Consider the following 27635-nt stretch of genomic DNA (forward strand, 5'->3'; position numbering starts at 1 on the left):
AGGTTCGTACAATTATGCTGCAAAAAATAAAAAGTTTTCCTTCTTCGTATGTGGTCGACAAAAATCACACTTCTCAGCTGTCAGATGAACTTCGTTTTGGTTATACAGAAACTTTGTTACATTTTCTTGCGCCTCATTTTCCTCCTAAGACTGAGAAGGTCTTAGTGGAGTTTTAGCAGAGTTTTTAATCGACTAAAAGGGGCGGAAGCTGACATGTTTTTGGTGCAAAATTTTGGGCACGAACTGCGCTAATTGAATTGCGCTTAGAAAAGCTGGTATGGTGGTACGCAGCTATAATAACAAAAATTTTATTTTCAAGCAAAAACTTATAAGCATAAATTTTTGAAAATGTACGTTTACAATAAAGTTCGGCTAGGAAGAATATCAAAAAGGAATCAGCCTGAGCCTGTCGGGTGGCATCTCCATGAGCAAAATCTGTTCGTCTACTTTTTAAACCAAGATCATAAAGACAAAAGGAAAAAGGACCGCAAAATTTCTTCAAATATCACAAAAAAAAACTAAAAGAGCAAACTAAAAAAACTAAAAGTTTTTGTGTTGATCACTTTTTGTCTGACATTAATCAAAATTGAGAACAACTTCCAAATTTCTAATTAAGTCTGTGTTGTTCGGATAGTTCAAATCAGCTCTGTATATAACATTTAAGGTCCATAATTGTTGTCGACGTTGGCATATATCTGACTTTTAAAATCAGAAAGTTATTTATTGAGTAGCGAAAAATCTACATCTGCTACCCGCAAACTTTATCTTTTCATCAAGTAAGATAAAAGAGACCTATCAATGGAGCTGCGCCATTACATCTAAAACAGTTAAATGACTGAAAAAAGAATTCTGATTGAGGAAAAAGCTCTAACCAACTTGAGAAAAACCCCAGGGCCCAACTATATTGCCATCCATGTATGTTACCTTGGTTAAGTACTTAAGATAAAAGAGACCAAGCGATAAACCCATTTCAAAGCAAAGGATGCGTATCGTGGTAGGGGAAAATATTAGCATCCTTGGCGACAATCAATATTGCATTATACTTAATACAAAATGGGTTATCACATTTTAAAAATTTAAACAATCTAAAGCTGATCAAAACAAGTTTGTTAAAATGGGTTCACTCCAATCTCGTATTTTTCATCCAAACTCGACCTTTTCTTACACGACAGGTTTTGTGTGCAGCAATATCGGATCCAAATTTAAACCATCGAACAGGTAATTTTTTAAATTTTGTTTCTCAGATATAAAATTCGAATTAAAGAGCCTTCCCAAAGGTATTTTGTAGTAAGAAGTCAGAATGGTCTTATAAGTAGCCTAACCTTTATTAGAAATCTGGTTACCTTTTTTGGTCAACCCGCTCTAACACGGATAATTGTTTAGGTTGACAAAAGCGCATAAAACCGGCTCCCATTTAAGCTATGACTTATTTACGAAAGCTCACCTTGAAAATTGAACCGCACGTACTATATGGTCTCGAAAATCCTACTTTTTGCTGATGCCTTTATGAGGCTTATATGATGTTCCTAAAAAACCACGGCACAGTGAAGGTGTTATTTATGCTGATGACACTAAAATTTTAAAACGCTAAGACTGGCGGCGCGACTTAAGAAAAAAGTTGACGGCGCGACTTATAAAAAGACCGACGGCGCGACTTAAGAAAAAACTGACGGCGCGACTTATAAAAGACCGACGGCGCTACTTAAAATAGACTGACGGCGCGGCTTACTAAACAACTGGCGGCGCGACTTAAGAAAAGACCGATGGCGCAACTTAAGATAAAACTGACGGCGCGACTTACGAAAAGACCGACGGCGGAACTAACGAAAGAATTATGGGGCGCGACTTACGAAAAGAGAAACGCCGCGACTTATGATAAGACTGACGGCGCTACTTACGAAAAAATGGGCGGCGCGACTTAGAGAAGACTTAATCGGCGCGACTTAAGAAAAGGTTGACGGCACGACTTACGAAAAGACTGACGGCGCGGCTTAAGAAAAGACTGGCGGCGCGACTTACGAAAAGACTGACAGCGCGACTTATATAAAGACCGACGGCGCGACTTAAGAAAAGACTGAATGCGCGACTTATAAAAAGACCGAGAGCGCGACTTAAAACAGACTGACGGCGCGGCTTACGAAAAAACTGGCGGCGCGACGTACGAAAAGACCGACGGCGCGACTTACGAAAAGACCGATGGCGGAACAAACGAAAAAAATTATGCGGCGCGACTTACCAAAAGAGAAACACCGTGACTTAGAGAAGACTTAAGCGACGCAAATTAGAGAAAAACTGACGGCGCGACCCAAGAAAAGACTGAGGGCGCGAATTACGAAAAGACCGACGGCCCGACTTAAGAAAGGATATAAGCGGCGCATCTTACGAGAATACTGAGGCCGCGACTTGAAAAAAGACTGACGGCTCATTTTTAACCCTGCGGCGCGACCGCGAAATTCAGTCCTGAAACGGTATACGGCGCGACTTACAAAATCTTTCCTCAAATCGCGGACCTCGACCCGGGTACAGAACTAAAAAAAATCAAAAAGTATGAGAGTAGAGCTGAACAGTTTCCTTGTGGTTCAAGTTGTATCATGTTTCTCGTGGAATAGGGTCTGCACGAAAGCCTAGAACACAGATATTTTCAACTTTCTAAGTTATTAGGTGTATTCAAAAAAAGGTACTCACAAAAAGAACAAAAATTCAAAAATCAATTTTTTTTCTCAGTTTTTTGATGTTTTTCTAAAGAAGCCTTGAAAAAACTCGGCGCGACCCAAGAAAAGACTGAGGGCGCGATTTACGAAAAGACCGACGGCCCGACTTAACAAAGGATATAAGCGGCGCATATTACGAAAATACTGAGGCCGCGACTTGAAAAAAGACTGACGGCTCATTTTTAACCCGCGGCGCAACTGCGAAGTTCAGTCCTGAAACGGTATACGGCGCGACTTACAAAATCTTTCCTCAAATCGCGGACCTCGACTCGGGTACAGAACTAAAAAAAAAAATCAAATAATATGAGAGTGGAGCTGAACAGTTTCCTTGTGGTTCAAGTTGTATCATGTTTCTCGTGGAATAGGATCTGCACGAAAGCCTAGAACATAGATATTTTCAACTTTCTAAGTTATTAGGTGTATTCCAAAAAAGGTACTCACAAAAAGAACAAAAATTTCAAAAATCATATTTTTTTCTCAGTTTTTTGATTTTTTTCTAAAGAAGCCTTGAAAAAACTCGGCGCGACCCAAGAAAAGACTGAGGGCGCGATTTACGAAAAGACCGACGGCCCGACTTAACAAAGGATATAAGCGGCGCATATTACGAAAATACTGAGGCCGCGACTTGAAAAAAGACTGACGGCTCATTTTTAACCCGCGGCGCAACTGCGAAGTTCAGTCCTGAAACGGTATACGGCGCGACCTACAAAATATTTCCTCAAATCGCGGACCTCGACCCGGGTACAGAACTAAAAAAAATCAAATAATATGAGAGTAGAACTGAACAGTTTCCTTGTGGTTCAAGTTGTATCATGTTTCTCGTGGAATAGGATCTGCACGAAAGCCTAGAACACAGATATTTTCAACTTTCTAAGTTATTAGGTGTATTCAAAAAAAGGTACTCACAAAAAGAACAAAAATTCAAAAATCAATTTTTTTCTCAGTTTTTGATGTTTTCTTAAAGAAGCCATGAAAAAACTCGGCGCGACCCAAGAAAAGACTGAGGGCGCCATTTACAAAAAGACCGACGGCCCGACTTAAGAAAGGATATAAGCGGCGCATATTACGAAAATACTGAGGCCGCGACTTGAAAAAAGACTGACGGCTTATTTTTAACCCGCGGCGCAACTGCGAAGTTCAGTCCTGAAACGGTATACGGCGCGACTTACAAAATCTTTCCTCAAATCGCGGACCTCGACTCGGGTACAGAACTAAAAAAAAATCAAATAATATGAGAGTGGAGCTGAACAGTTTCCTTGTGGTTCAAGTTGTATCATGTTTCTCGTGGAATAGGATCTGCACGAAAGCCTAGAACATAGATATTTTCAACTTTCTAAGTTATTAGGTGTATTCAAAAAAAGGTACTCACAAAAAGAACAAAAATTTCAAAAATCAATTTTTTTTCTCAGTTTTTTGATTTTTTTCTAAAGAAGCCTTGAAAAAACTCGGCGCGACCCACGAAAAGACTGAGGGCGCGATTTACGAAAAGACCGACGGCCCGACTTAACAAAGGATATAAGCGGCGCATATTACGAAAATACTGAGGCCGCGACTTGAAAAAAGACTGACGGCTCATTTTTAACCCGCGGCGCAACTGCGAAGTTCAGTCCTGAAACGGTATACGGCGCGACTTACAAAATCTTTCCTCAAATCGCGGAGCTCGACCCGGGTACAGAACTAAAAAAAATCAAATAATATGAGAGTAGAGCTGAACAGTTTCCTTGTGGTTCAAGTTGTATCATGTTTCTCGTGGAATAGGATCTGCACGAAAGCCTAGAACACAGATATTTTCAACTTTCTAAGTTATTAGGTGTATTCAAAAAACGGTACTCACAAAAAGAACAAAAAATTCAAAAATCAATTTTTTTTCTCAGTTTTTTGATGTTTTTCTAAAGAAGCCTTGAAAAAACTCGGCGCGACCCAAGAAAAGACTGAGGGCGCGATTTACGAAAAGACCGACGGCCCGACTTAACAAAGGATATAAGCGGCGCATATTACGAAATTACTGAGGCCGCGACTTGAAAAAAGACTGACGGCTCATTTTTAACCCGCGGCGCAACTGCGAAGTTCAGTCCTGAAACGGTATACGGCGCGACTTACAAAATCTTTCCTCAAATCGCGGACCTCGACTCGGGTACAGAACTAAAAAAAAAAATCAAATAATATGAGAGTGGAGCTGAACAGTTTCCTTGTGGTTCAAGTTGTATCATGTTTCTCGTGGCATAGGATCTGCACGAAAGCCTAGAACATAGATATTTTCAACTTTCTAAGTTATTAGGTGTATTCCAAAAAAGGTACTCACAAAAAGAACAAAAATTTCAAAAATCATATTTTTTTCTCAGTTTTTTGATTTTTTTCTAAAGAAGCCTTGAAAAAACTCGGCGCGACCCAAGAAAAGACTGAGGGCGCGATTTACGAAAAGACCGACGGCCCGACTTAACAAAGGATATAAGCGGCGCATATTACGAAAATACTGAGGCCGCGACTTGAAAAAAGACTGACGGCTCATTTTTAACCCGCGGCGCAACTGCGAAGTTCAGTCCTGAAACGGTATACGGCGCGACCTACAAAATATTTCCTCAAATCGCGGACCTCGACCCGGGTACAGAACTAAAAAAAATCAAATAATATGAGAGTAGAACTGAACAGTTTCCTTGTGGTTCAAGTTGTATCATGTTTCTCGTGGAATAGGATCTGCACGAAAGCCTAGAACACAGATATTTTCAACTTTCTAAGTTATTAGGTGTATTCAAAAAAAGGTACTCACAAAAAGAACAAAAATTCAAAAATCAATTTTTTTCTCAGTTTTTGATGTTTTCTTAAAGAAGCCATGAAAAAACTCGGCGCGACCCAAGAAAAGACTGAGGGCGCCATTTACAAAAAGACCGACGGCCCGACTTAAGAAAGGATATAAGCGGCGCATATTACGAAAATACTGAGGCCGCGACTTGAAAAAAGACTGACGGCTTATTTTTAATCCGCGGCGCAACTGCGAAGTTCAGTCCTGAAACGGTATACGGCGCGACTTACAAAATCTTTCCTCAAATCGCGGACCTCGACTCGGGTACAGAACTAAAAAAAAATCAAATAATATGAGAGTGGAGCTGAACAGTTTCCTTGTGGTTCAAGTTGTATCATGTTTCTCGTGGAATAGGATCTGCACGAAAGCCTAGAACATAGATATTTTCAACTTTCTAAGTTATTAGGTGTATTCAAAAAAAGGTACTCACAAAAAGAACAAAAATTTCAAAAATCAATTTTTTTTCTCAGTTTTTTGATTTTTTTCTAAAGAAGCCTTGAAAAAACTCGGCGCGACCCACGAAAAGACTGAGGGCGCGATTTACGAAAAGACCGACGGCCCGACTTAACAAAGGATATAAGCGGCGCATATTACGAAAATACTGAGGCCGCGACTTGAAAAAAGACTGACGGCTCATTTTTAACCCGCGGCGCAACTGCGAAGTTCAGTCCTGAAACGGTATACGGCGCGACTTACAAAATCTTTCCTCAAATCGCGGAGCTCGACCCGGGTACAGAACTAAAAAAAATCAAATAATATGAGAGTAGAGCTGAACAGTTTCCTTGTGGTTCAAGTTGTATCATGTTTCTCGTGGAATAGGATCTGCACGAAAGCCTAGAACACAGATATTTTCAACTTTCTAAGTTATTAGGTGTATTCAAAAAACGGTACTCACAAAAAGAACAAAAAATTCAAAAATCAATTTTTTTTCTCAGTTTTTTGATGTTTTTCTAAAGAAGCCAAGAAAAATTTCGATAAATATTTCACTGAAGTGAAAATTAAAATTCACAGTTTGATTTGAATTATGAGATAATATAAGACCTACTCGCTAGCTTCGATTTCTCAAAATTAGCTGAAACTCATATTGTTAAGACGGCTTTTTTCATCACAGGGAGGATTTTTTCAAAGTTCTTCATTATCGTCGAAATCAGACTGACAGGGATATAGTGTCCCGGGTAGACGAAAAATGCTAAGTATACAATTTTAAAATTCCTGGAAAATGCCTTTCACACAATTTTCATTCAATTCCATAGGTATAGAAAACTGCATGAAAAGACTAGGATTAGTGATTTTTCATATATTGAATTTCTATGACTAGCAATTTTCCATAAACCGAAAAAAAATTTAGGTTTAAAAATTTAATCTCTCAAAATTTTTGGGTTGTGTTCTTAACTGAACACAGGTGAAAAAAAGCCTGGTCACTCAAAAGAAGAGTCACCAAAGGTTTGACCGTCTCGCAATCACAATGCATCGGAATCGGCCTAAATTGTCTTGGGTTTGTCTTAAGCAAATGATATATTGGAAGTATCGAACTGTTAAACTTTGGCAAAAAATTTCAAAGGTGATTTTTTTCTTTGCCTTTTTAATCTATCATGCAGCGATCAAGGCATACAAAATTTTGCCACACAAAATAAATAAGCCTTTTGAGCGTTTTCAAGAACGTTAAACTGAGAAATAGAAAAACATCAATTTTTCAGTACTACGTTATGCACACAAAAAACCAAATTTTTTATAAAAAGTGTTTGTTTTTGTTTGAGTACAAAATCCATTCTGCAATTGAAAAAAAAATTATGTTTTTTTGGGCAACTTTGATGCTACTGAACTTAAAAAAAGCTAGCCATTGAATTTCGTTGAAATGGCAACTGTATGATATGCAATTTTTTATGCCAAAGAGAACATTTTGGAAAATCGATGACTCCATTTCAGCAAAAAGTATGAATTTTGTATGACTAGTGTTTTTTCATAGACCTTTTTTATGGAACTGTATGAGTAGCATTTTTGGTTAACAGAGTTCAACCCAAATCATAAACGTTAGAGATTCTTAATGATTTCACAACTATTCAAAGTTTCACGTGGAGTGGAAACCAGTAGAGCTAAAAGGGATCATTGAATCTGGGAAAGGGAAAGGTCTTGAATGAGCAGATTGAAACAGTTACAAAAAATGCTATTAGTTTTCTCCATTTTTTTGGTATACACGATAGTTGTTTGGCTCATTTCTTCGCATATAGATTTTTGCAACAATTTATTTGACCAATGTATGAAAATGTTTTTGATATACAATTTAATTACCACAAAACCGCACTTAAAACCGACAATATAACCATTTTATTTTATTTTAAAATATTTTTGTCACACAAAAGACAATAAATATAGAAAAACAGAAAGAACACTGTACAGTTCAATCAACTATATATTTGCCACTTATCAGAAAAAAAGCTTAAATAAAAAGACGAGAACTAGAAAACACAGTGGACAAATTTAAAATAGCTTGAAATTTACACGAAGATATTTATGACAAACCAAGACTGAAATCCCTTAAATCGAAAACTAAATTAACACATTAAAGTGTAGTTAGAATTACTCTAAGCAATCAGACTAGTCGCTCAAATAACGTTTTAAAAGTGAAAAAATAGGTTAAAATTTGTTTTTTTTTGGAACAAAATATCATCAATTAGAACCTAAAAAGTAAGTTTTTGGAAAAGGAGCTTACGTTAGTATTGTATGAGTAAAAACTGTTTTAGAATGCTAAACAAGAGAACCCTTCTAGTTTGTTTTTCACCTTTGCAGTAGATTTGTCAATTTTCTGTTACTGTACTGTAAATGAGTTCAATTTTTTGTCGTGATGTGAAAAAAATGATAAATGTTTAGAAGCAGTTAAGCGGTGATTTTCACAAATTTACTGCTGACTGCGATGGTTAAGTTCCAAAATTGGTTTTAGGTAATTTCAAAAAATTTGCAAGAATTGGGAAGGCTTTGAGTTAGATACGTTACATATTTCATATTCTTAAGGCCAAGTTCCACTGCTATTCTAGAAACATTGACTTTGCATTAGTCTGCTGCGGAAAAACTGCTGCTTGACCTAAATGTGATAAAAAAAGTGAGGCACGGCAACCAAAAGTTTTGTAGGCCGATGTTGTCCAATTGTGTCTTTTCGTCCTAAGTCCCTGAACCATTACGTTTCTTAATTTTCCTATTTTGAAAATGAATTGACAGATTGATATGCAGAAATACACCTTAAGGGTTGCACTGAGACCTTTTTAATGATCATTGATTACAAGACGGTCTTGTTCTAATTTTGATTTGTCTTTGTTTCACATAGTAATTTCAACTGATTATAACCCGGGTCGAGGTCCGAGACTCATAGTCTGGGCAGGTTTTTAAGTCAAAGACAAACTCTGGAAATACCGTATCTCGGTCGCGATGGTAAAAAAATAGTCGCGGAGTTCGAAAATTAGTCGCAGCGGTCAAAAAACTAGTCACGGCGGTCTAAAAAATAGTCTCAGCGTGGTCGAAAAATTAGTCGCGTTGGTCAAAAAATTAGTCCAGGCGGTCGAAAAATTCAGCTCTCATTTTGTAGTTGACTCAGAATATCGTTCGAACATAGTGTTGACGCATATGCCAAACAATTATCTCCATACTTATATTATTAAAATCTTTATGTTCTATAACGTACCATTAGACATAAAATAAAAAAATTACAATAAACGGCAGAGAACTGAAGTGAAAATATAGCACACTGTAGAATGTAACAGGAAAACAATCGCCAGGCGGCAACAAGGCATTAAAATTGGCAAGCGGCAACAAGGCATCAGTGTAAATCAAATGGTCACGGCTTGGAATCGTACAAAAATATATTTTTATTGATTCAGGAATATAAATTTTACTAATATGAGAACAAACCTCACTAGACAAGACAAAATAAGGCGAACTATTAAATTCAATACATCTACAAAAAGTGCCAGTTATCAACCCAGCTCCACATGAAAATTATTTTAATGCTATTTGTTTAAAAGCACACAAACACCCATAATTTTCGAGGAGAGGAATAAATTGAAATGTTTCAGCACATGTAAGAAACTTAATTTTCTTTGTTTTTTTTTGCATACAAGTCCTTGTCTTTTCAAGTGTGTAGGGAAAAGCAAAGAAGAGCGTGAACATAAGTATTTTATCATCAAACGTGCCCTGTACGAAACCAGCATTCCATCTTTACTGCCAGTGAGATTTTTTGCTCAGGAGAACTACCTGCCCTGGGTTCCTCGGTAGAGGTAGGTTTTTCAGGTGTCGGAGAACTATTTGATAGTATGCGTCTAGATTTCTATCATCTAAGAACCAGTCGTTTATTTTGGATTCAAGGTCTTTCACTAGCACTTGTGTTGTTTCCACAAACAGGGCGAGCCTCGGGGAATTGATCAAAAGAAAACGCAGTTTACAGTAGGTGCAAGGAAAATATTTGTGAAACTCCGCGCGATTCGAAAAAAAAAATGATTCAACATGATTTTCTTATTGAGCAAAAAAAAGCATTACTAAAATAAACGTTTAAACAAAAATTGAGCACTTATGGTGGTTATTACGCTCTATCTTGTTTCTAAAGGGGTGTGCAGCAGTTTCAGCATTCGTTTCATGCCACAGCCCACTTAAAAACTCCACAAAAAAATTTTGTAAGTCTTCTAGAGAGTTTTTTTTGCGGATGCGATGCATTTGAGCGTGTACCTGGTTGCAATTGCTCAAAAAAAACCATTTATTTTTACAATGGTGATAACTTTTGGTCCAAAAAATGATTTGATTATTTGGTTATTTTGCTTTCTTTGGTGAGGTTCAGGAGCTTAGTGAACCTTTTCAAGAAATTGAGCCCGCTTTGCCATTTGATTCCCAAACAAGATCTTTAAATACTTTGCTAAACTATTTTATCTGGACCGAATCCTGATTCATTTGTAAAAAGCATGATTGCTTCTTACACCTCGAACTCAGTTAGAAAAAACCTATCAATTTTCTGAGTTTGCGAACTTTATATTATTTATTATTGAGTGCTTGAACACTATTTTTTATATTTAAGAGCCAAAAAAGGTGCGATCTTGTCATGCTAAGCTGCAAGCCTTATTCCTACCTCTGAATTTTCCTCGTGGAGATTGCTTCTATTTGGCCTTTTTTCTTCGCTCGAGATCTCTCTGCAAAGGGCCCAATACTTGGTAAAGGGGTTTAAGCTGCGGAAAAACTTTAATTCGTCTTTTGCTTAATACAGAGCTCACAGCTGTCGCTTGTTTTCGATAACTTCTTCTTGGTTGTTCTAGAAAAAAAACAGGAAAACGTCAAAAAACCAGCCAATGAGAACACATTCTACATTGTAAAAAAATCACTCTTTTAATTCTAAAGCTTTTCTGCCAAGGGAACACGCGAGTCCCTAGGGACTCTGTTGAGTTCTCCACCGTTTGAAATGGCTGCAATTACAAAAAAAATAGCTGTTAGTCGATACATTTGAAGCATTACTGACAGGTTTAACCTTAACACATCAAGGATAATTAAACCATCAGATCTTCTCAGAGACGCTAAGTGTTTTGTTTAGACAATTGATATGACAATAGTTCAAACAACCTTATCTAATCCAATTTGAAAATTCCTAGGATTTTAAGCATTTTTGCTTGTACATTTTTTGTTGTTTTTTTTCTCATCTTAAAAAAGGTAATAACAAAAATTTAACTGAGCACACCGAGACTGAATTAACCCTTTGTGAAAGGCTTAGAACTTTATAGATCAACACGATTTTATTTTAAAATATTTTTAAAAAAGACCCCATAAATGTAGCTGTTAAGGAACAATCTCCCAAGCTCAAAATGTCCAACGCGCACCACCAGACTTTTACGGCCAGAAACTTATTCCACCACACGAGAGAACCACTCGACAGACTTTTCTCTGAAAACCCTTGAACGGCGCTCGGCAAACAGGCACAACCATCAAACATATCACAAATCTTTTTAATTTTTACCGCAATACGTATGCTATAGAGTTTGCTGAACTAAACTTTTTTTGGCATATTAACTTGTTTAAAAAAGCAGTTCAATACCTTCTGATGCTCCTGTAGAACTGAAATACACAATTTCATGAAAGTTTAATTTCAATTACTTGGTGGGTTATAGTTAGCACTGATATATGCAACAACTAGATCTCAAACCATTTTGCGTATATTTATCGTGTCGATGCTAAACTTCTGCAAATGATGTTTGACATCATGATCGTCAATCTAAATTCTGAGAATCAGATGGTTGAGAATCAAGGCATCCAGATTTAGTAACATAGTGCTTGCACAGATTAAAACAGTTTTGAAAGAAACTCAAAAAAATGCCTAGAGAATTTCACTGCTTTTTTCAGACTATATAGGGAAGGCCAACCGTCTTCGATTATATTTTTTCCGCAATTGTGAATACAAGCTGCTCATTTGACGATTTTAATCTTAAGTTTTACACAGTATGACACTCAAACTTGCAATCCGATTTTATCCTTGTCTGCATTGAAACTTTTTACCTCAGTAGGTTCTTTTTTGAAAACCATTTGAGACAATTGATTATCAAAGTAGGGCTCTGTTCATTTTTTTGGATTATTTTTGCCGGAGTTAATTCTCATTACTGAAGCAAAAACAAACTTTTATGCATCATTATAAGTTCAAGTCTCGCCTTCCAGACATAATTTTTCAATATTCTCATTACTGCTCAGGCTAAAAAAGCGGTACAGCCAGTAGATGAGCGGAGGAAACACCGAAGCAACCTCGGGTTAGCGGAAGAACTGCTTGCAAAAAATGGCTATCATTCATATTTACATTGTTACCTTTCATTTGGAATTTCCTAAAATTAGATCGCATGTTATCACCAAATCATTCCGCAAATAGAACAAAATTGTTACGCAAGAAAAATAGGTTTTGGCATGCTGAGCCATATTTTGGGAGGTAAAACCGTAATGAGCATCCAGCGCATCATTGATCACCGAATGTTTTCCAGCTCAGTCATTTTTTTGTTTGGCAGGTCTTTGCGGCAAGATTCGCCTATAGGGGCGCCCAAGATTACAAGCTCATCCTTGAACATGATATTTTTTTGGGCATTGCATTTGAAATTGACCTGTGATTGTATTGTGTTGGGTACTTGTGATCGGTCTTAGAAAAACATTGATTCGATTTTTTGTGGTTAGGTTGAAGCCAAATTTTTTTTTACAATTCAGAAGGTTTTTAAGGCCTTGGAGCAATGGCTCGGGTACTTTTTTTTGTGGTATTCGACCAGAAGGCCGTCGGTTTTGATTGAAAAAAAAACAAATATACGATACGTTGAAAACGAAGATTAACGACACTAATTACGTTTTGAATTGAAGTAGGATGGGCATTTTGGAAGTTACGAGACCATATTCAAAATTGATTTGAGTTTGCAGGAAACGTAACAAATTTTAATTTTGCGATAACTGAAAACCTTGAAAATCATGACAACAATTTTCGTTTGTCAAAAGAAAAAGAGATTTTGTACTAAAAAAATACGAAAATCACAAATTCGTGACTTATGATCTACTGACTGCTGAAGAACGGAAGCATTCCAGGAAAAACCCTTTCAACGTTAAAATCGTTACTGAACGCATTTTACCAATCGGTGAGGCCAAGAATCCGAATTGAAACCTTTCGTGGTAATGCGGAAGGAGCTTCTTTAATGAAAGACCGCAAGTCCAGAAAATTCCCTCATTGTACTGGAAAACTGTTTTTTTAAACAATTTTTAGCTACCTGTATTTGCCTGTCTAAAGTTCAGAGTAATTTCACTGAACGCAGTCTGGTATTGAGAACAAATAAACTCAATTGTTTTTTTTCATTCAAATACGTGTACATGACTAAATCGGAACCGAAAAATTTAGAAAAACAGTCCAAAAGAGAGAGACAAGATAAACCTTTTAATGAAGGGGAGAAAATAGCACTTAGTCAGGTGAATTGTTAACATTGAACTTCCTGGATGGGTACAAGAAACGCTCCGAAGCTTCCTCGTCCGAGACTTCCAATTAGAGACAAACTTAACGGAACGCTCTTTGTGGTTGATATCGACAACTTGCTCGCACAACTGAAAAACCAGAATATATTGGAAAAAGCTTTAAGTGAACTGAAAGCTGAAAAAATTTCATAAGAAAAAATTTAGGCAAATCTCAACAGACAATGCCATTAAAAAAACGAGGAGATATCTCAAAGATAATATGCCTTTTGATAAAGAGGTTGGTTTTTGCATAAATAGGAATTAGACATGAGACAAAAAACTTTAATTTTTATCTGCTCCGTTATGGAAAAAAGCATCAACTGATAAGGTTATACTGAGAATTGGAAACAAAATTATCAGAGAATGAACTGTCGTTTACAAAGCAGAAGAGATAATGATCAATTGTAATCTAAGATGAGGTCAACAGGCGGGCAACCCGACGGTCTGTATGGGTTAGCTAAGGTAGACAAAGCTGAGACACCCCTACGACTACTTCTATCACTTCCAGGCAGCTCGTTTGCAAATCCTAACGAAATGCTTGCAAAATGTTTCGAAAATTTCGATGGAACCAATATCAAACTCAAAGTACAGATGCCAGAGAAACAATTGAAAAAACTGCTCTGGATCCTGATGAAACTATAATATCTCTGGATGTGAAAAGTGTATAGGTCCTGAAACGACTGGCTAGCGTCTAAACACAGCTTCACATGCTTTTAACCGTCTCTACCAAAATCAGTTCAATGTGTGGTCCCTTAACATCGGGTCGACAAATTCATTACTTTTAAAGCTGTCGGACAAACCGCACAAGTTAACTTAGTTATATACAGAATTAGTGAGCTCATGGCTGGGTCTCAGTATCCCCAGATCACGACCTCACTCCTAGAAATCGGGCTACTACATAAATACCATTTTACTATTCTTTTTGTTCAGTAGATAAAAAGTCTTAATATCCATCGGAGATGGATCAACCCTTTCCCTCAACTTCTAGCTTCTCACGTTCTGAAATAGTAATTAGATATTATTTAAATTCAGTTCAACGCATTCCGGGAAGCTGAAAAATCTTCAAATCAATGTCTCTGTCGTTCCCAAGACCCTTCCGGATTCTCGAATCCGATCGAAGAGCTGTTTTCTCGGCAGTCAGGAAAAATAGCAGATCTTCCCAGTAGCCCTCCAATTTCTCGGTAATTTCCAATCTTCGCGAAGTGTTCGGAAACGATTGTAGCTGTACAATCGTTATAACTTGAAGCGATCTTCGAATAATGATGTCTTCCGCTGTTTTTCTCTCGTGTATCTTGTTGTTATCAGCAAAAGTCGTAGTTCTTCTTATTCCAACTAGCGAAAACCGTCGTTGTGATTTTCGCGTTTTTTCGGTAGTTGCGAATTTCCAAGTTAGTGACGTGTCTTTAAACAGGAATTTTTCTCACTCAACTGTTGCCAATAAAATATCATTACTTCAATGCATTTCAGGCTATTCTGCTCGAATTTCACGTACTCCCCGAACAGCTCCGGCAAGGTCACCATTGAATTTCCAGTAGCTCATCAGAATGTTCATCGAACAGATTTTACAAAATGCATAAAAATTTTGAAAATCTGCAACACAACGACTCACTACGTGCTATAATGGGCATCATACTACATTGCTATAGCCTTCTTACATTTTCATTAATCTGGACTGTGAGGATATGACCTAAAATTAAATGTCTTTCGTGACTTTTAGTGTCATTGTCTCAATTTAAAAAAAAAATTCTCCTAGGGTGAAAAAATGTTGGGACGCAGGACAGTCTTGCCAACCAACAAACTGAAATCATCCTACTGTGCATTTTTCCTTCGGAAATTTAGTTAATATTGGTCTTGAATAATAAAAATAAGAATCTCGTTGGTTAAATGTAACAATGAAAAAATCTCTCTCATCAAGAGATTACTCAAGTCTTTCATGTCACCACAAAGTGAACAGTCCTCCTCGTTGCTTAAAAAAATCACGCAGGTTGGAATGGTTTGTTTATTCTCTCCACTCAAGCCTTTCTAAACAGTTAGTAAGTGTCTCTAAAAACACTAAATAAAAGCACGATGCAAATTTAAAAATGCAGCAATTTCAAAGTCAAAATAACTAAAAGATTTTTTCTTTCGTCAAGTATCAATTTCATGCTTAGTTGGCTTGGTTTCTTATTTGAGTTTTTTTTACAATTCTGCGTAATAATTTTCTCTCCTTTTTTTCTTTTTGGTTCATTTTTTTTAAATTTTCGTCCACTAGAAGTTCTAAAACTTCTAAATTCTTTTAATCGCTCTCTTATCGCATCTGGTCAATCAGCTATCTTTACTGCTCCATCTCTTCCTTCTGCGACATCGGCTCTGCACTTTCGGTTTCTGTGTCTTGCAACACACGGTGGCTATTCTGACGCTGTTGGAGGCAGTCCTCCAACACCTCTGCTCTTCTACCCTCTGTTTGCAACAAGGTAGAGCGTCTACATTAGTTCTTCCCTATTTCTGCAGAGGCACAACTTCAAATTTCTCTCCAGATCTTCCTTCAACTTTTCTTCTCTCTCTCTTCCATCACAATAAGTCGTTTTAAATGTTCTTTTCACTGAGGTAGTTACTGCATTCTGATGGGTCACAAAAGATCGCTTGAAAGCTTCCGATCCTATGTCCATCTGATGCGAACTGTACACCCTGCTTTGCTTCGATATATGCTCGTGGCATACTCATACAACCAGGTGGTTATGTTGGCTCTGAACCATGACATCAGTCGTCTTCTGGCTCATATCTTCTTAATTTCAACGAAATGTTCATGATTTTGCACAGTGTCTCAAAAAAGAACTAAAAACAACTAAACACAGCTTCACATGCTTTTAACCGTCTCTACCAAAATCAGTTCAATGTGTGGTCCCTTAACATCGGGTCGACAAATTCATTACTTTTAAAGCTGTCGGACAAACCGCACAAGTTAACTTAGTTATATACAGAATTAGTGAGCTCATGGCTGGGTCTCAGTATCCCCAGATCACGACCTCACTCCTAGAAATCGGGCTACTACATAAATACCATTTTACTATTCTTTTTGTTCAGTAGATAAAAAGTCTTAATATCCATCGGAGATGGATCAACCCTTTCCCTCAACTTCTAGCTTCTCACGTTCTGAAATAGTAATTAGATATTATTTAAATTCAGTTCAACGCATTCCGGGAAGCTGAAAAATCTTCAAATCAATGTCTCTGTCGTTCCCAAGACTCTTCCGGATTCTCGAATCCGATCGAAGAGCTGTTTTCTCGGCAGTCAGGAAAAGTAGCAGATCTTCCCAGTAGCCCTCCAATTTCTCGGTAATTTCCAATCTTCGCGAAATGTTCGGAAACGATTGTAGCTCTACAATCGTTATAACTTGAAGCGATCTTCGAATAATGATGTCTTCCGCTGTTTTTCTCTCGTGTATTTTGTTGTTATCAGCAAAAGTCGTAGTTCTTCTTATTCCAACTAGCGAAAACCGTCGTTGTGATTTTCGCGTTTTTTCGGTAGTTGCGAATTTCCAAGTTAGTGACGTGTCTTTAAACAGGAATTTTTCTCACTCAACTGTTGCCAATAAAATATCATTACTTCAATGCATTTCAGGCTATTCTGCTCGAATTTCACGTACTCCCCGAACAGCTCCGGCAAGGTCACCATTGAATTTCCAGTAGCTCATCAGAATGTTCATCGAACAGATTTTACAAAATGCATAAAAATTTTGAAAATCTGCAACACAACGACTCACTACGTGCTATAATGGGCATCATACTACATTGCTATAGCCTTCTTACATTTTCATTAATCTGGACTGTGAGGATATGACCTAAAATTAAATGTCTTTCGTGACTTTTAGTGTCATTGTCTCAATTTAAAAAAAAAAATCTCCTAGGGTGAAAAAATGTTGGGACGCAGGACAGTCTTGCCAACCAACAAACTGAAATCATCCTACTGTGCATTTTTCCTTCGGAAATTTAGTTAATATTGGTCTTGAATAATAAAAATAAGAATCTCGTTGGTTAAATGTAACAATGAAAAAATCTCTCTCATCAAGAGATTACTCAAGTCTTTCATGTCACCACAAAGTGAACAGTCCTCCTCGTTGCTTAAAAAAATCACGCAGGCTGGAATGGTTTGTTTATTCTCTCCACTCAAGCCTTTCTAAACAGTTAGTAAGTGTCTCTAAAAACACTAAATAAAAGCACGATGCAAATTTAAAAATGCAGCAATTTCAAAGTCAAAATAATTTTTTTTTCTTTCGTCAAGTATCAATTTCATGCTTAGTTGGCTTGGTTTCTTATTTGAGTTTTTTTACAATTCTGCGTAATAATTTTCTCTCCTTTTTTTCTTTTTGGTTCATTTTTTTAAAAAATTTTCGTCCACTAGAAGTTCTAAAACTTCTAAATTCTTTTAATCGCTCTCTTATCGCATCTGGTCAATCAGCTATCTTTACTGCTCCATCTCTTCCTTCTGCGACATCGGCTCTGCACTTTCGGTTTCTGTGTCTTGCAACACATCGGTGGCTATTCTGACGCTGTTGGAGGCAGTCCTCCAACACCTCTGCTCTTCTACCCTCTGTTTGCAACAAGGTAGAGCGTCTACATTAGTTCTTCCCTATTTCTGCAGAGGCACAACTTCAAATTTCTCTCCAGATCTTCCTTCAACTTTTCTTCTCTCTCTCTTCCATCACAATAAGTCGTTTTAAATGTTCTTTTCACTGAGGTAGTTACTGCATTCTGATGGGTCACAAAAGATTGGCTTGAAAGCTTCCGATCCTATGTCCATCTGATGCGAACTGTACACCCTGCTTTGCTTCGATATATGCTCGTGGCATACTCATACAACCAGGTGGTTATGTTGGCTCTGAACCATGACATCAGTCGTCTTCTGGCTCATATCTTCTTAATTTCAACGAAATGTTCATGATTTTGCACAGTGTCTCAAAAAAGAACTAAAAACAACTAAACACAGCTTCACATGCTTTTAACCGTCTCTACCAAAATCAGTTCAATGTGTGGTCCCTTAACATCGGGTCGACAAATTCATTACTTTTAAAGCTGTCGGACAAACCGCACAAGTTAACTTAGTTATATACAGAATTAGTGAGCTCATGGCTGGGTCTCAGTATCCCCAGATCACGACCTCACTCCTAGAAATCGGGTTACTACATAAATACCATTTTACTATTCTTTTTGTTCAGTAGATAAAAAGTCTTAATATCCATCGGAGATGGATCAACCCTTTCCCTCAACTTCTAGCTTCTCACGTTCTGAAATAGTAATTAGATATTATTTAAATTCAGTTCAACGCATTCCGGGAAGCTGAAAAATCTTCAAATCAATGTCTCTGTCGTTCCCAAGACTCTTCCGGATTCTCGAATCCGATCGAAGAGCTGTTTTCTCGGCAGTCAGGAAAAGTAGCAGATCTTCCCAGTAGCCCTCCAATTTCTCGGTAATTTCCAATCTTCGCGAAATGTTCGGAAACGATTGTAGCTCTACAATCGTTATAACTTGAAGCGATCTTCGAATAATGATGTCTTCCGCTGTTTTTCTCTCGTGTATTTTGTTGTTATCAGCAAAAGTCGTAGTTCTTCTTATTCCAACTAGCGAAAACCGTCGTTGTGATTTTCGCGTTTTTTCGGTAGTTGCGAATTTCCAAGTTAGTGACGCGTCTTTAAACAGGAATTTTTCTCACTCAACTGTTGCCAATAAAATATCATTACTTCAATGCATTTCAGGCTATTCTGCTCGAATTTCACGTACTCCCCGAACAGCTCCGGCAAGGTCACCATTGAATTTCCAGTAGCTCATCAGAATGTTCATCGAACAGATTTTACAAAATGCATAAAAATTTTGAAAATCTGCAACACAACGACTCACTACGTGCTATAATGGGCATCATACTACATTGCAATAGCCTTCTTACATTTTCATTAATCTGGACTGTGAGGATATGACCTAAAATTAAATGTCTTTCGTGACTTTTAGTGTCATTGTCTCAATTTAAAAAAAAATTTCTCCTAGGGTGAAAAAATGTTGGGACGCAGGACAGTCTTGCCAACCAACAAACTGAAATCATCCTACTGTGCATTTTTCCTTCGGAAATTTAGTTAATATTGGTCTTGAATAATAAAAATAAGAATCTCGTTGGTTAAATGTAACAATGAAAAAATCTCTCTCATCAAGAGATTACTCAAGTCTTTCATGTCACCACAAAGTGAACAGTCCTCCTCGTTGCTTAAAAAAATCACGCAGGTTGGAATGGTTTGTTTATTCTCTCCACTCAAGCCTTTCTAAACAGTTAGTAAGTGTCTCTAAAAACACTAAATAAAAGCACGATGCAAATTTAAAAATGCAGCAATTTCAAAGTCAAAATAATTTTTTTTTCTTTCGTCAAGTATCAATTTCATGCTTAGTTGGCTTGGTTTCTTATTTGAGTTTTTTTACAATTCTGCGTAATAATTTTCTCTCCTTTTTTTCTTTTTGGTTCATTTTTTTAAAAAATTTTCGTCCACTAGAAGTTCTAAAACTTCTAAATTCTTTTAATCGCTCTCTTATCGCATCTGGTCAATCAGCTATCTTTACTGCTCCATCTCTTCCTTCTGCGACATCGGCTCTGCACTTTCGGTTTCTGTGTCTTGCAACACATCGGTGGCTATTCTGACGCTGTTGGAGGCAGTCCTCCAACACCTCTGCTCTTCTACCCTCTGTTTGCAACAAGGTAGAGCGTCTACATTAGTTCTTCCCTATTTCTGCAGAGGCACAACTTCAAATTTCTCTCCAGATCTTCCTTCAACTTTTCTTCTCTCTCTCTTCCATCACAATAAGTCGTTTTAAATGTTCTTTTCACTGAGGTAGTTACTGCATTCTGATGGGTCACAAAAGATCGCTTGAAAGCTTCCGATCCTATGTCCATCTGATGCGAACCTGCTTTGCTTCGATATATGCTCGTGGCATACTCATACAACCAGGTGGTTATGTTGGCTCTGAACCATGACATCAGTCGTCTTCTGGCTCATATCTTCTTAATTTCAACGAAATGTTCATGATTTTGCACAGTGTCTCAAAAAAGAACTAATACTTTGATATAATCGAGTTCTACTAATTGTTCTTTGGTCGGTGTTTCATGTCGATTGTTTTCTTTAACATGAGCTTCCAGCCAACTGATTGCCATCATAACTCGCAAACAATGGCATGGGACATCATCATGCGTCAACATGATGCTTTTCCAATTTCGTTTCCCATTCGGTGGATTTCGTCACTTTTGTCTACTGCATTGTAATCCGTTGCTGTTGATTCTTTCTGCTTCTGTCTTTCAAAATCACTAAAAATCCCACTAGCATGTCCTATGAACTTCTTTCCAATTCTCGGCTCTAATTCGTTCTTGGTTCTTTCTGGAACTGCGGCAAACATTTTACAGAGTAGTTCGTAAGATTTTTCCGACATTCTCGCAAGCCTCACACGTTTTGGCACTGAGAAAGACTTATTCGCTATCGTCATTTTTGTGCTTTTTACGTCCACTGCCACGAAATGTACCGGATATCGGCTTTTGCACATCGGAGCCATCGTTCAGCCTACTAGGTATCGACTTCCAAGCGGTCTGCGATGTGTTTCAATTTGCCTGATATTCATCTCCACTTCTATCGCGTCTCTACATTTTCCGATATGCTTCTGTTCAGTTTGTAACACACCCGGAAATACTTCTACGCTGATGGCCGTGACCAGATCATTTTTTGTTCCATATTCAATAGTTACTCTAAAGAACCAAACATGCTGTAGAATCCTAGTGCAGTCACCAGAATCACTTCAGCTCCTCCATGACAATCTGCTATTAATTATGTTACCGTTCTCGTTTTCATCATTAAATTTCTGAACAGTATTGTGATTTGCTTATGCTGTTTAGCAAGTGTTTTTACGCAGTCAAGACCTCCACACTTATGACGTTCTAGTCCTCAAACTTTCGCCAGACAGCTAACAGGTTTGACTCAGTACTCTGGCACCATGATGGCTTCATACCTCTTGATGTGAAAGATGTGTAGATTTATGTTCCCTTGAAGGAAGCAATTGAAATGAGTGTGCCTTACTGAAGCTGTACAACAAAAAGTCTTCCCCTGAAAGTAAAAAAGCGACACTAAAAAGGCTTTCGAGCAAGCTATATTTCAGGTGTAATGACTATAATGATTCATGGAATGGGCGCTTTCCTCGCTGTAATTCTTGCAAAAAAATGGCTGAAAGAGTACAAGTTTGCTTGAAAACAAGAATTACCGCCGGTAACGAAGATACAACCAGCGGATGACAAGAACGGTTCGTTCTCATTTTGCAGCTGGAAAATAAGATATAGAACGAAGGAGTTGAATGAGAGCTGACACGAACGGTTCGTTCTCATTTTGCAGCTGGAAAATAAGATATAGAACGAAGGAGTTGAATGAGAACTGATAGCATCTTAAATAAAGCAAAATATCCGATATTGTATACACAATAATAACCGAGAAAATCTGGTATTGAGAAAGCTGCTTCCGCTTCAAGAAAAATGAGAGGGAAACACCACAGCTAAATTTTGTCCGCAGGTATGTGGATGACCTTGTTAGAAGAGTCAAAAGTGATCTCGATGCCGCTGATTCTCTTTATTCAAATCATTAGTTCACTCTAGAGAAAACCCATTCAAAGATCAGTTTGCTGTTCCTGGGTTTGAACATAAATGTGTCGCAGGAAAAGTGGGTATTCATTAATTGGTATCAAAAACTAACAGATACTGGGTTTAGATTGAAGTGAAAGAGCTGCGCCCAACTCAGTACACGCGTTGTGTTTTTCAAGGCACTGTGCATAAATTGTTTATGAGTACATCTAACTAGGAGCATTTTGATATGGCTATGGAAGAGAGAGAGAGAGAGAGAGAACGAAGTAATTTTCATTAATGCGCAAAAGATTGACCCCTATACTTTACAAAATACGTAGTCAAAGAATTAGGAAAAATAATTGACAACTAAAAGGGCTTATGGGTTGACAAATAAATATCCTGAACATTGGTTCAAAAAATGGCAGCAGACGCCCTGTGCAACCGAGGTTAAGGGCTAGCCCCTGTAAAGTGAGAGGAGTTTTTCAACTCAATCAACAAAGGATCTGAAGCCCCCAACTCTAATGGTGCTTTAGCTTTCGCAGGCGGGGAGTACATACCGACAGAAACAAAGCAAGGGCCTGAAACGTCTAAACACAGCTTCACGTGCTTCTAACCGTCTCTACCAAAGCCAGTTCAATGTGTGGTTCCTTGATATCGGGTCGATAAAATCATTAAAAACCGCGGAAACTAACGTAGTTATATGCAGAAATAGTGAGCTCATGGCTGGGTCTCAGTATCCCCAGACCACGAGGTCGCTCCAAAAAACAAGACTACCATACCACTTATTACCATAATATTTTTGTTTTTTTTAGCAGTGATTAAAATTTTTTTATTCATCGGAGATGGATCAAATATTTTCTCAACTCATAACTTCTTATGTTCTGAAAAACGATTTAGTTGATAATTACATTCAGTTCAAGGCATTCCCGGAAGCTAAAAAATGTTAAAATCAATATCTTATGTCTTTCCCAAGACCCTTCTGAACTCTCAAATACGATCGAAGAGCTGTCTTCGTGGCAATCAGGAAGAGTAGCAGATCTTACCAATAGGCCTCTAGTTTCTCGGGAAATGCTCGGTAACGTTTGTAGCTGTAGAATTGTTATAAGAGAGTTCTTCGATAAGTGATTTCGTTCGCTGTTACTTCTTCGAAACAGCCAATTTCCTCACTCAACTGCTGCCAGTAAAGATTCGCTGCTGCCATGAGTTTTAAGCTGTTCTGGTTGAATGTCACATTTAAAAAAGAACTAACCAAAACCAATATTTTCAAGGAGATTGCAAAGATTGCAAGCCAACGCGCAGGTAATTTTCACCACAATAAAAGTAAAATCATATTTAACAACGCTGTAGTCAGCATTTGTTAATAACCTCTAGTCGAGTGTGGTTTATAAACAGTCATTCATTGGGTAAGAGAAGATCTCAGAAACTTAAGCGTGATGATATAATCATGATGTATCGTTGGCGCGAAATTCAAACTTGCAAACTTCTAATTGATTGAATTTTTATTATTTTCTTTAGCCAATGTTGTAGGTTGATTTTACCGTCGAAGATCAATTTATAAAATTGTATTATTTTAAACCTGATGATGCACAAACGTAAAAAACTTTCGTATTTTACAATGTTTATTGCTTCTACCATGTAGTGAGAGTATCTCAACCTATGTATGTTAAATTGTTTGACATTTGAACACTAGAATTGAGGAACATAAGAAACCAGACTCACCGTTAGGCCTCTACCTTCAACGATGCAGACTTGAGGGAAATAATGCAGATGTTAAATGTGAAGTTTAGATAGGTCAAACAAACAGAATAATTTGTTAACACTAGAAGAAATACATATCAGGAAAGAGAAACCGGGCTTGATTACGCGCGATGAGTTTAGATGCAGAGAGTTGACACTGAAAATTGAATTCGTAAGTCTTTTGGTTTTTTTTATATCGAAACTATAACTCCAGACAGTTCATTCTAAAACTTTTTACTTGATTCAGAGATTAAAAGTTTTTTTTTGGATGCCAACAGTGACTGGTTAATTTTTCATCATGATGGCTTAGAACCAATCGTTTTGTGAAAAATTGTACAAAAAATTTGTAACTTATGTTTCATCGTCACCTAGATCTTTTCCTTTGGGTTGGTCTAAGAAAGTTGAGAATGAGGTAAAAAAAACAGCCAATGAGTAATTGTTTTTATTTTAGAATTTATCACGAACTTGTTTTAAAGGCAACACTCAAAACCTTAGGTACTCTCTTAAGTTTCCAAATATTTGAAATTGCTGTATTTACATAATTATCCAATTGAAGCATTATTAGGAAGACAAATTATCAAAATGTGAGTTCTAACGCTTTCGGAGCTATGTCGCTAGCTATTTGAATCAATTTGATATAAAGTGATCTACAGACGTTAAAACATCATAAAAGACCATGAAGTGGTTCTATGAAAAAAAAAATCTTTCCACCAATCAACTTTTAACGTTATTAGGTGAGAGTTTCGTAATCTTTTGTTTTGATTAAACTTATTTAGCGTTTCCTTATACTAACTTTTCAACTTTACAAATTTTTTGATTGACATGCTCGATATTTTCAGCCGAAAATCTTTTTGAACTCAAATCTAATTGTTAGCTCCCTGCTCTTGTACTCATCCCGCGTGTTGATCCCTGGCCTCAGTTTCCTTATATGCAATGCTTCCACTGTTAGGAGTTTTATTGCGTTGTTTGAATGATCTAATTTGTCGCAATTCAATCGGCTAGTCCTTTTCCTTGTTTCCTTCAACCCTTGTGGCCAAATGTTGAACAGTTTGTACAACATAGGTAGATATACAATCACAACAAAACAGTTTGTAGACAACATTGGGTTTCAGATCACGAGAGAATGACCACTTAATGGAGGAAAAAGCGGTTTTCAATTTCCTGTTCCTAAAAAATATTTGTGCGTTGGTGATGCTGCGCACCTTGTTTGCAAAAAATTCACTTTCAATACCTCAATATTGAAACTTGAGCATTAGGGGTTTTTCGTATCGCTTGTCATCGGTTGCTCGGGTTTCTGTCTTAGTTGGTATTAAATTTGCTCCAAGAATTTTGCTTAGTGTTTCCGACACAACTTTAGATGACCACTCCTCTGGTAATGATTTTTCCTGCTGCCATCTACAGTTATATTAACGTCTAGAAAAGCCAAGTCAACGTTCTCATTTGGTGTTTCAAGCGTGAATTGTAAGTAAGTGTGCAAATTGTTGGCAGCATGCGATACCACGCTCGGGTCGCCTTTAACATACCTTATAATATCTTCGACATATCGTAAGAAAAGCGTCACACCTGTTATCGTCAGCCCACATTCACGCCTCTTATTGAAAATATTGTAGAACCAAACTTTTTCTGATATGCCTTTGTAATCCTCATCCAAAATAACCACATTGTTTATGATACCAATTCAAATAATCATCACATTCCGCTGCCATGGTCCTCAAATTCACCCTACTATTGCATTTTGGGCATTTTCCGTTCATTTCCTCTAGGATATCAATTTTTTGAGGGATATCAATAGCCAGTACTTTTTCATAGTCTTTCTGCCAAAAGTTTGCCAGAATGACAGCCAGGGATGCACCCATGGCCAATCCGTTTTTCTGTACATACCATGTAATGTTGCACTTAAAATGGACATTACTAACAGCCATGAACAAAAAGCCCATGTACTTCTTGACAATTCAGGTGGCTCATTCTGGCTGTATATAAATTCTTCAGCGCAATGTAAATGGCATCTTTGAGTGGAACGATTGTGTACAGACTTTTCAAAACCAGGGAAACATTACTCTCATCAGAGTCTAATTTAGTATTCTCCATCATAACCCTAGCTGCTTCAGTATTGATCTCAATATTTGCAGCCTCTATTTTATCCAAAAAATTGCTGGTGTTTTATTCAATTTCCCATAAGAACTACCGGGGAGAGAGAGGACCGATCGTAGCGGTGTATCCTTTTTATGAATTTTGGCCAGTCCATAAAGTTGTGCTGGTTGACTACCAGTTGACATCAACCTTGCATATAAGCCATATGTGATCTCATGCCTTTTGTTCATGGCCAGTTGTTTTTGTTCATTTTTTTTCTTCAATTTTTTGAACAACTGAATCATGCATATTATCACATCTCTCAAATTTTTCTGAGTCTAGCAAATGGTTCAGTTTTCCTTCAAATGTGTGATTTTTTATGACGCAAAACCTAACACCCTTATAAAAAAGTACCGCCCTTAGTTCGCTGTTTTTGAGATATTTTCTAGCTTTTTCAATTCCCGTATCAGGTCGAGTATGGCGTACTTTTTTGTGTACCACTTGACAGCCGCTTCCATTTCACATAATTTTTTGCCGAACACATCATGCTTCTTCAGTTCCGACAAAAAATATTTGTCCCTGTTGACTTGATTGTTGTTGTTGTTGTTGTTGTTGTTGTTGTTGTTGTTGTTGTTGTTGTTGTTGTTGTTGTTGTTGTTGTTCTTGTTGTGGCTTTCCAGTAGAGTACTGGTGGGAATTTCTTCCACAGAGTTTATATTATTGTCCAGTTCTTTTTGCACGTTGTGCAGTCGCAGCATATCTGCCAAGTGCAGAGTTTGAGGGTACTGTATTTTTCACTGTAGAATTTCCACATAAGGTTTGTGATGCGCTGTTTGAGTCCCTGTTCTATGTTTGCTGAAAAGCGGACATATTGATTTGTCTCGGACTGGATGTTCAGGCAGAAACTCATCCAACTATCCCGGCATTTTTAAATCATCTAGTACGTTTACCGCTTTTCTGTGTAATTTTCCTAGGGATCTGTCTTGTCTATCAGCTAACTTCTCAATCTTCTTAGAGTAACTGAGGCGCGTGGCTAAAGCGTTGTTTCTTGCTTGACGCAGAACATAGTTAATGACCGACAGCCATAGTCTCTTATCAATTGTTCTCCTAACTATGTCCCTTACCTTGCCCAAGTCTTCGGCTGTCCTACCGCTATCCTCTTTTGCCCTGCCAATCTCTGTCCTAAGTAGTTTAAGTTGAAAGCTGTGAACCGCTTGGTCTGAAAACACCCCACTCTCAAAATTTGTTATCATATCGGTTATAAGGAAATTCCTCAGAAATATAAGGCGATATTGGCTATTGTAAAATTGATTTAAATACTTTGTATAATTCAATGAAGCTTTCCACAACATTCTTTCTGTGAGAATGATTCTCAGGAACGTCGTTGGTAAGTAAGTGCATCATGTTTATTGCACTGTTGGCCACGAGAAACGCAACAAACCTCACTGTGGTTTCGGGTTGTCGTCTTCCTGCTGTCTATTCAATGAAGCTTTCCACAACATTCTTTCTCTGAGAATGAATCTCAGGAACGTCGGTGGTAATTGCATCATGTTTATTGCACTGTTGACCACGAGAAACAAAAACTCACAAGGTGCTAACAGCGCAAATCCCAAAACGCAACAAACCTCACTGTGGTTTCGGGTTGTTGTCTTTCTGCTGTCTATCCGCAGCTACCCGCTTTACCTGTGCCCTGCACCGGTTCTGCAATGGTCTTTTCTTGC

The 27635-nt window shown here is 37.6% G+C and overlaps 1 protein-coding gene across 1 annotated transcript in view; it reads left to right on the forward strand.

The window, feature by feature from the left end:
* The first annotated feature begins 986 nt into the window (after positions 1-986).
* LOC134848293 (glutamate-rich protein 2-like) overlaps positions 987-27635 on the forward strand; it is an 81067-nt gene continuing 54418 nt past the window's right edge. The window contains exon 1 of the mRNA XM_063865687.1: positions 987-1218. Coding sequence (XP_063721757.1) covers positions 1115-1218 — 104 coding nt within the window. The 5' untranslated portion in view covers positions 987-1114. The remainder of the gene's footprint in view (positions 1219-27635) is intronic.

This window comes from Symsagittifera roscoffensis, chromosome 6 (assembly GCF_963678635.1).
Source record: "Symsagittifera roscoffensis chromosome 6, txSymRosc1.1, whole genome shotgun sequence".
Classification (NCBI taxonomy): Eukaryota; Metazoa; Xenacoelomorpha; order Acoela; family Convolutidae; genus Symsagittifera; species Symsagittifera roscoffensis.